General features: G+C 42.0%; 2 protein-coding genes across 3 annotated transcripts; one reads left to right on the top strand and one right to left on the bottom strand.

The window, feature by feature from the left end:
• The first annotated feature begins 430 nt into the window (after nucleotides 1-430).
• LOC121586885 (BCL2/adenovirus E1B 19 kDa protein-interacting protein 2) lies at nucleotides 431-9,367 on the top strand. Of its 2 annotated transcripts, XM_041903918.2 has the most exons (10): nucleotides 431-827; nucleotides 1,410-1,505; nucleotides 1,653-1,726; nucleotides 1,824-2,063; nucleotides 2,380-2,586; nucleotides 2,775-2,877; nucleotides 2,983-3,114; nucleotides 7,984-8,070; nucleotides 8,355-8,453; nucleotides 8,990-9,367. In XM_041903918.2, exons 2-10 carry the CDS (start codon nucleotides 1,444-1,446, stop codon nucleotides 9,012-9,014), a joined length of 1,029 nt encoding a protein of 342 aa, XP_041759852.1. In that variant the 5' UTR covers nucleotides 431-827; nucleotides 1,410-1,443; the 3' UTR covers nucleotides 9,015-9,367. The 2 variants fall into 2 exon arrangements, with proteins under 2 accessions (XP_041759852.1, XP_045082320.1); XM_045226385.1 differs by lacking the exon at nucleotides 431-827 and having other exon boundaries at nucleotides 838-1,505.
• On the bottom strand, nucleotides 3,121-4,860 carry LOC121586886 (guanine nucleotide-binding protein G(s) subunit alpha-like). Its single transcript, XM_041903920.1, has one exon. It carries the CDS (start codon nucleotides 4,293-4,295, stop codon nucleotides 3,468-3,470), a length of 828 nt encoding a protein of 275 aa, XP_041759854.1. The 5' UTR covers nucleotides 4,296-4,860; the 3' UTR covers nucleotides 3,121-3,467.
• Nucleotides 9,368-9,768: the final 401 nt, after the last annotated feature.

Raw genomic sequence — 9,768 nt, 5'->3', positions numbered from 1 at the left:
TAGGCAGTTTGTGGTGACTGAATGAGGAAATGTTGAAGAAGGGTGTGATTAATAGAAAAATGTAACTACTCAAAATGACAAGAGAAATACTTGTCCCGTGTAGCTCAGTTGGTAGAGCATGGCGTTTGCAACGCCAGGGTTGTGGGTTCGATTCCCACGGAGGGGCAGTATGAAAAAAAAAATGTATGCACTCACTAACTGTAAGTCGCTCTGGATAAGAGCATCTGCTAAATGACTAAAATGTGAAATGTTATGGTGCAATGCTGAGCCGGCAAATAATGTGTAGATTGCCAAGGAAGTACCAGGTGCCCAAAACATATTTGGGTACAAAATCTCTTAGGTCAATTTTCTATGGACCTCTCAAATCTACAGTAGACCATAAATTTTAGATTCAGAATAGGCATTATGATGTTTGTATGTGTTTTATAGTATAAATAACATTGAGACAAATCATCAATCATGTATGTAATCACTATTTTCAGTCCTGACACTTTTGTTTGATTCGCTGTGATGTCATACAGCCCAGTAGCCTACATTGCATGAATTCTGAACAAGCATGCACATGCATGTTTTCACCCTAAACCGGAGCTAGTGCAGTTAATTCCTGTTGCCGTGGTTACAGGGATGGGCTTGCACTGGCAATAAATACACCACACCTTGACTCTCAGGTGTGGCAATTGTGTCAGCGCAATTGAGGCTTCGTCATGAGTTCAGCAAAGCCATAATGTTTACCTCTTTCACTAAAAAGTTACTCATTGTACAGTTACTGTACTTTTACAAAGACATTGAAAAGTTTGTCGGCCTGTGAACCAAATACCATCAACAAGGTAATGTTACACATTTGTTGCTTTGTATTGTATCTGTACACATGCATTCCTGTCTCAAGTTGTGTTTACCACTTAATCACATGAATCTAACCAAGGCAAACTTGGTGATATTGGTGTGATTTAATGTGTTCTTACTGGTGTAAGGGTATTACATTCTACATTCTACAAATTCTACATTTTCATTATAATACAAGCTTTGAAAAAGAAAGTACAAAATGGTGACAGACAGTGGTTGTTGACAGCCTTGCCTTATATACCGTACTAACTTTATTGCTCTCAATACAACTGAACACTGTGCGTTTTCCACTAGAGGCCAGCATAGGAACAAATCCCTCAGTATCCTATAATTTGGCAGGACTGATCAGACATTAAGTTGTTGGTGTTATAGTATTTTTTGTTTTTACTTGTTACCGTATGTCCATGACATTCATCATTTCTTTTCACACTCTTAAATATAAAAAATATGTAGTTACAGCTAAAGTTGCTCCTGAGTTGTAATAGCTGTTTGGACTTTTAATTTCTCTGGGCCAAATGGTTTGCTGTTACTCTGACAACATCAACTGTGTTCACAACTACTATCAGGAAACTTGGCACCGAGAACCTGCACAGTAACAACATGGAGCCAAGAGAGGAGGAGCAAGAAATGGAGAAGGAGGAGAAGGACATTTACATTCCCAGGTCAGAGGTTATGGTCATCAGACTGAATTGTCTTTGTTATATTATCAATATACCAAATATCCAAACAAGTGTTTTTTCACATTGAAACACCTATATGTAATAAAAATTCCATTGAAATGTCATTGTTGACCACTCTAAACATTGTAGGTCACCTCCCAGGAATGCTCATGGCACAGATGCAGTCTCGGGGAACCCCACATTAGCTGCTGATGAGAGACCAGGTAACACTTCAATTCAAAATGGCAATGTTGTAACATCACAGTCACTATTATAAAGCTCCATATAAATGCAAATCATGAAGATTAAATGTCATGGTAGCCCCGCCCAGCAGCCTGGCTCTGACGGGGCCCCGACCCAGGAAGAAGCGCCTGGTGGCCCCCGCCCTAAGTCTGACGCTGGATCACAGTGACTCGGTGGTGTCCGACGACTATGCCACAGCTGCCCTCTCTCCTTCCCCTGATGACGATGACTTGGGGCTGGACATTGACTTGGATGCCATGGAAACGCCTTCGGACAGCGAGTCCCTCCACTTTCCAGTGCAGGACATGGATTTGGAGGGTGAGAACTGGGTGCAGTGGACAGGACATACTAACAGCCTTTATCTTTGGTCCGTTTCTTCACTCTCACAGGTCCAAGATCAGTCCATGAACTTATTGAACCACCATATTTTTCACATGAGATACACAAATAAGCTATTTTGGGGAATACATCATATATAGCTATTCCCTTTATATATGCTTTGCATTAGGTGATCTTAACCCCATAGATATCATCTATTATAGACAGTACACCCTAACCACTATCTGTCTATGCATTTTGTTATCTACAGTACTGTATGGGAAATTGACCATTGAAACATTATTCCCATTCACAGATGACCTGCTTCGTCTGGGAGTGGCATCACGTTTCCATAAGGCCCGTGGGTCAGTACCAGAGCAGATGGGTGTGGGTTCTCTTGATCAAGACCAGGTAGATAGCCAGGGCACTAGGTGGCGCCGGTTCCGCACGGGAGACCCGCTTCAGGAGAGTCTGGTCAACATGAGTGTATTGGAGCCTTACCTTCGAGTCTTGTCACATGGGGGTGAGTCCACAATCCCAGCACTCACTTGCCTATCTGACATAATGCAAGAATGTGAGCTTGTCTCAGGCTCATGGAATTCGGATAATGTGACCGTTTGATGTGAGATCAACTTGGATGACACAAAGAGCATCTTCACTTATTTTTTGCATATTCATTTTCCCCTCATCCAAATGTTGTTTTCCTTCCAGGTTACTATGGAGATGGGTCTAATGACATCATTGTGTTCTCGTCCTGCTATCTCCCTGAAAACACCATGGAGAACTACCAGCATGTCATGGACAACCTGTTCAGGTGTGAGAGCTAATTGATGAGAAGCCACAGTCTTAGTAAAACACTATCCGAAATGGCTACTCTTCAGGTCGACATTCCTAACCACAGCACCACTAAACATTGCAGGTACGTTGTGGGAACGTTGGACCTGATGGTGGCGGAGAACTACGTCATTGTGTACCTGTGTGCCATGGCCCAGCGCAACAAGCTCCCCACCATTGGCTGGCTCAGAGAGTGTTACACTACCATTGACAGAAGGTTAGTTCTGATTACTCAAATAGGCTTGGTTTGCGGTTCTATTTCAGAAAACTATATGCCACAGTGAGTAACAAAACAGTACAAAAGTATTTTAACTCATCAGTCTCTCATGTCAGTGGAGTCACCAAGTCGTAGGCCACGTTCCAGGCCGAATACATTGCAGTCATGAACTGCGCAGTCAGAGTGCTATATTATATGATGTGGTTAGTGGATATGTTCAACACCTATCCAGGCATTGTGAGATCTGGCAACTGCAATGTAGTTGGCTGGAATGCGGTCAAAGTCAAATCTCAAGTTATTTTATTTTATGCCAAGTAATTAAGTCTCAAGTAATCAAATCGTTGACATTTGTCTCAGTTGGTGAAAAATATGTGTCTCAGTGTCGAAAATCTACCAAACTGGCTATCTCTCAAGACTTTGAAGAAGAGCAGGATGTTTTCCGTGTCGACTGCACAGATGAAAACCAGATGACAATAGTCAGTTTCGTCTTTTTGGCCTGCTGTACTGATCTTCAGAAACTCGTCATGTATGAAGTACTTTGCCCTGGTGACTCGAGGGTCCTCCCCTGGTACTGCTGTTGTATATTCCGGCATAGTGTAGTGTGCAAACTCTGGGAAATACTCGTCCATTTTTGATTTTCCCGCCAAAACCTTCTCTGCTAGAAGGTCCTGTTTGTTCAGTAAGACCCAGACAGGAAGGGTCCTTAGCCACCTGTTGTTCCAGATGATCTTGAAGTGGTTTAGTGCCTCCTGCAGCTGGTTGGTCTGGCTGTCTTCATGCTTCACCATGTCATAGCTGCTGCTGTCCACCACAAAAATAACATCCCACACATCAGCAAAACACTGCATCCACTTTCCGCTTTCGTACTTCTGACCTCTAACATTAGATAAATGAAAATTGATACCGTCCACCACGAAAAATGTCTCAGACGTCCCTGAAGCCTTTTTACTGTTGTTTTGTATAAAATGCATTTTCTCCTCTGCAGTAAGTTCCACATGTAAATATCGCATCTGATTTACTATCGTGCTTTTCCCAGATTCAGCAGCTCCTAACATTAGTAACTGGCGCTGGCAAGTTATTTGGTTATTATGCTTGTCTTCTTGTAGCTGTTTATCAATCCTTTTGTTTGATTCTTTAGGTGCCTTCTCAATACGTTGGTCTTTACTGCACAGACAACCCATATTAACTAAATAATACTAGATTCCTAGGCTTGCCAAAGAAAAAAACCAGAAATACAGAAAAATATATAGATATAATAAGTCTACTTCAGTCTGAGAAATTAAGAAAATGACAGTGTTACAACAGACCCCTTCCTCCCCTAAAATGTCACTCTGGGTCTGACACAGAAAGCATCCTCTGCCCCTCTCAGACGGTTGATTCCTATAACGTTTTCACTGTGAATCCGCAATGAAGTCATCAAGTGTAATGCAAATGTAAATGTTCAGCAATAAGCCTAAATGTAGGCGATGAGTTTTCGAATCGAGATTCCCACGATGTCTTACTGTGGAGCCACACTGAACTTTAGCGGTATTTTCTAGAACCGATTGATTTTCACGAGTAGACCAGAATTCTGACATTCAAAACATTGCAGTTCCGTCAAAGCGCAGCCATGGCTATATGCACTTCCCTTCACCACAGCGATAGTAAAGCAGGTGGAAGAAATATAATTAAAAAGTAAACTTCTGAAACAAATATTTCCACAATTCCACTAAAATGGGGGCATGCGATCATTACATGAAGCTCCTTCCTGATTCGAATGTCTTGCTGTAGCACCATTGCGCAAATTGTTGATTTATATCCTTTATTGCCCAACCTTGTAATTTCCCCTACTCTTGTGAAATATAATTCCGCTTGTGGTAACGTGTTGTTTGTGTTAGGAGTTTGTGTAGAAGCAGAATTATTGTATTGAATATGAAGAGACCCAGGGTGTGGTCCTTAATTAAAGTCTAACTTGCTCTGATATAATCTGGCTGTATGCAAATGAGGGCAAACACTCCACCCAAAACCTGTTGGTTTGTAGTATTCTATGGTCCATCATTATATAACATATTTCAATTTATTCAGCTGGGCAATTTGTTGTATTCATGATATAGTAGTGTTCCTACTCAAAGTCAAGTCAGCCTAGTAGTTAATTAGTCTTGCTAACACCAAACTCTTGAAGTCCTCCTGACTTCAGTCGGGAATGGCTCTTTGATGTTGTTGGCACAATGTGTTGATAATGAAGGGGGCTGTCCTCTGTGTCTTTCTCACTCAAACACCCACATACAGCCCCCTTCCAGTACAAAGTTTGGATTTTCAAATCTAAACAAGGAGAGGTCCCTGATCCACCATCCACCACCGCTGCGCTCTCGTGTAGTAAAACAGAATAGAAGCTACCAAGACGAGTCTCAAGCCATCGAATTTGTGACTCGTCCTGATCTAACTCAAGTCTGCACCTCATTAGGTAATTACTATGTAATTACTATTTAACTATATTATCACAAAGCAATACCAGTAGGCTACTTTTATACCAGTACCAGTACTTTTAATAAAAAAAACGACTTAAAACAGCAGACGGTAAAATAAAGCATAAACCTGCAGTTAAACCTTCAGTAAATATTCCCAAGTAATGCCATGTATACTTTGTATATGTATACAAATTGTGTATGAGAGTTTGAAAGTGCAGTGTAGCAACCATATGTACTTATACAGTATAGGAAGCAACCCACAGCAAGTAGCTGGCAATAATAGTGTCACATTGGGCCTTAGCATCCAACAAGTTAACAAGAGCCTGCTTTGGTACTCCTCCTTCTTCAGCCAGAGGATGGCATCAAAACCAAAGTGTAATTATGAGTTTCCTCCTGACATCCCGCACAGCCAACCTACAGTTCTCAGTCTAGGAGGAAGTAGATTTCATTAATTAGGCACCAAAAGGAAGAAAATGGACTGAAACAATAAAATGGACTGTCCAATATAAAACACTCACATATTCGTTTTCCGTTGGAAAACGTTTGAAAACGTTTTACATTGAGTGCCCTAATGGACACGACCTTGTCATGAAAGAGTGTTATTTTTTTCAGGATGGTTACAACAGTGTCCAAATGATTGTGCACAGAATGGCCACTAACATAATCCCTCATATTTCCAGAAAGCTTTGATGCTGTAAACCTCGACCTGGGTCTCCTTAATCCTAATAATGTAACTAAATGTTTGGATCCAGTAAAGGGATCAATTGAACTGCAGGAGGTAAAAAGCTGCTAAGACCATTACACTGACCTTGTATGTTGTTGAAATGAATGTCTCAACTTGATTTCCCTTTAAATTATTTATATTATTATATTTATGTATTATATTTATATTATTATATCCCATGTCCCTTTATATTATTTGAATATACTTAGAGTCACATATCAAATATGTGTAAAGAATTATTCAAGAAAAACCCTGCAGGGATTTCTAGAGGATGCCTATAGTTCAGACACACATTTTTTTGTGATATGGTTTTGGACCTTTTCTTTGAACATTTACATTTACATTTACATTTCAGTCATTTACCAGATGCCCTTATCCAGAGGGACTAACAGTTACTGCATTCATCTTAAGATAGCTAGGTGGGACAACAACATATCAGGGGGAAGCTGGTTCCACCATTAGGGTGCCAGGACAGAGAAGAGCTTGGACTGGGCTGAGCAGGAGCTGCCCTCCCATAGGGGTGGGAGGGCCAAAAGACCAAAGGTGGCAGAACGGAGAACTCAGGTTGGGGTGTAGGGTTTGAGCATAGCCTGAAGGTAGGGAGAGGCAGTTCCTCTTGCTGCTCCATAGGCAAGTACCATGGTCTTGTAGTGGATGCAGCCTTCGAATGGAAGCCAGTGGAATGTGTGGAGGAGCGGGGTGACATGGGAGAATTTGGGAAGGTTGAACACTAGGCAGGCTGCAGCGTTCTGGAGAAGTTGCAGGGCACAAGCCAGGTCCAGACGGGAGATGACAAGTGCCTGGATTAGGACCTGCGCCGCTTCCTGTGTGAGGTAGTGTCGTACTCTACGGATGTTGTAGAGCATGAACCTGCAGGAGCGAGTCACTGCTTTGATGTTTGCAGAGAACGACAGGGTGTTGTCCAGGGTCACGCCAAGGTTCTTTGCACTCTGGGAGGGTGACACGGTGGAGTTGTCAACCATGATGGAGAGGTCTTGGAGCGGGCAGGCCTTCCCCTGGAGGAAGAGCAGCTCCACCTTGTTGAGGTTGAGCTTGAGGTGGTAGGCCGACATCCAAGCTGAGATATCTGCCAGCGACGGTACAGCTGCTGACACGACCGCCGCTTAAAGCTGCTGCTGAAAAAACAGGGGACACTGAAGTACTAACATCATAGTTTTTTACATAGCATGCCAAGTTCACAGTGTTTAAGAGGCAGTTTCCCAGACAAGATTAAGTGTTTGTGGATGAAAAAGCACTTTCAATAGTTCTACATTGAGCATGCTTTTCAGTCCAGGAGTAGGGCTCACCTGTGTCTGGAAAACCGCCATTACAGACATGTTTCTTTGTGATGTTTTCTCCACCAATAGAGCTAGTGTTTTGACACCTGACCATGTCTAGCCAACTTCCCCTCTCACTTCCTGTTGTCTGACTTGGCCCATGTAAGTGAGAGAGGTAGAACCCTTATTTAGCAGTTTGCGCCTGTCTGGGGAGTCACACAGACTGGGCCCCAAAGAACCTCTGGAGGCACTAAAGTAACCTTTGGTAGAGATACGTGTCTTATGGAGGGGTTTAAACTGTCAATCATGGTGATGTGAGAGGTGTGTGAGAGAGGTAGTGTAAATCTACAGTAGATATACGGACAGATTGAACAAACAACTGTTACCTTTACTCTTACACTTGATTCTGTTTCTCTCGTAGGTTGAGGAAGAATCTGAAAGGTCTATACATCGTCCACCCGACCTGGTACATCAAGGCCCTGATCACCATCATCAAGCCCTTCATCAGGTTAGGGCCACCATCCCCTGAGACACCAAGTCCAGTCTGTCAGGGTTGCTGCTGTTGTTGTTGTTGTTGAGTCAATGGGCCCTGTTACTCCATGAAGCAAAAGGGAGAACTATAGAACAATGGCCATAGCACTGTTAGAGCAGCTACCCTGATCTTGTAGCTGTAAGAGTACAAATCTTAATTGTATATTTATGATGCTGTGCACTACTGTATCTTTATTTTTTACATGTTGGCTCTGTGTCGTCACATAAAACTAATGGCTTCCGATCCCGTCATCCTCACAGCTCCAAATTCAGTCGCAAGCTTCAGTTTATCGACAGCCTTTGGGAGCTGTCCCAGCACATCCCTGTTGAGCTTGTGCAGATCCCCGACTGCGTCAGACAGTGAGTGACACCATCATACTCTCTCATGCCACGTTCAAAACAACTGGGAACTTGGAAATCTCCGACATCCGACTTCAGTGCATTCAAGACAACTGGGAACTTGTAAAAAAAATGAGCTCCGACTGGGAAATATATTTTTGAACAGTCATCCAACTCAGAATTCCAAGTCGGGAACTCAGGTCTCTTTCTAGAGCTCCTAGTTTCCGACCTTAAGATCACTGACTTGACCTAGTTTTTTTTCAGAGTTCCCAGTTGTCTTGAAAGCACCATCACACATTCACAATAAGCTACATGAATGAACCCATAAATGGGAAAGCCCATCACCTCATATGTGTATTATGTGACTAATATCTGGTTATTCTTAATCACTCTTTGGCTACCATTGCGCAAATCAAAGTAGTCATTTCAAAGTACTTTTTTGCATAACAGAAAGAAAACAGTGAGACCTTCTATTATGATGGTTCATGAAAATGTATTGGCTGTGTTTATGTATTTATTGTTTTTCAGTCCAGTTCAATCTATTTCCATTCACACAGGTTTGACGAGAATATGAACAGCTGACACGCTCAAAATGTTGATCTGGACCACAGTGTAAGGTACATGAAGCCAAAACAGTGGACTACAAAGGCTCAAATCTGGCAACCAATGACTTGACACTGAGGATGAACCTGGCTGCCCAATCTAACATAAGTTGTCCTATGAGACAACTTTAACCAAAGTATCTGTTGAAGGACCACAAGTAGATACAGTGAGCTCCAAAAGTATTGGGACTGTAACCACGTTTCCATCCACAGTTTTTATGCGATTAAAGTCATACCATATTTTTAAAAATGACAGTTGATGGAAACAGGAAGTTTCGGTACAATTTTATAAATGCCGACAGATAATTTGTTCGTTCGACCTGGTGGGATATTTTTGTGTTGGTTAAATTAATTATGTGAGAAATGGCGGTGGAAACGCCTTCATTCACAAATATTGATATAATAACCATCATATCGAAGTAAATTTGGAGTCACACGATGATATGGGGTGTGGGCCTCCCACTTCAACTCGGGAAACCATACAGTTTATTAGGCTACAGATGAAGTGATGATGAACTCCACAGGGTGGTGAAAGTGCACTGTGATCTTGATTCTCCTTTCCAATAAATATCGAGGGTCTTATTCTGGTAACATGATGATCAGTGCTTGACTGCCATTTTTGACAAATAAAAATATTCTCACTCTTATCCATAATAATCTCATCATGTAGATTTAAAACCAATTTATGCTGGCACGGCAAATGCGATTCTTACAGAGGATGTGAAGCAATTGCA

The sequence above is a fragment of the Coregonus clupeaformis genome, chromosome 17 (genome assembly GCF_020615455.1).
Source record: "Coregonus clupeaformis isolate EN_2021a chromosome 17, ASM2061545v1, whole genome shotgun sequence".
Taxonomy (NCBI): domain Eukaryota; kingdom Metazoa; phylum Chordata; class Actinopteri; order Salmoniformes; family Salmonidae; genus Coregonus; species Coregonus clupeaformis.
The sequence above is the reverse complement of the archived record's forward strand: the minus strand, read 5'-3'. Positions and strand labels throughout refer to the sequence as shown.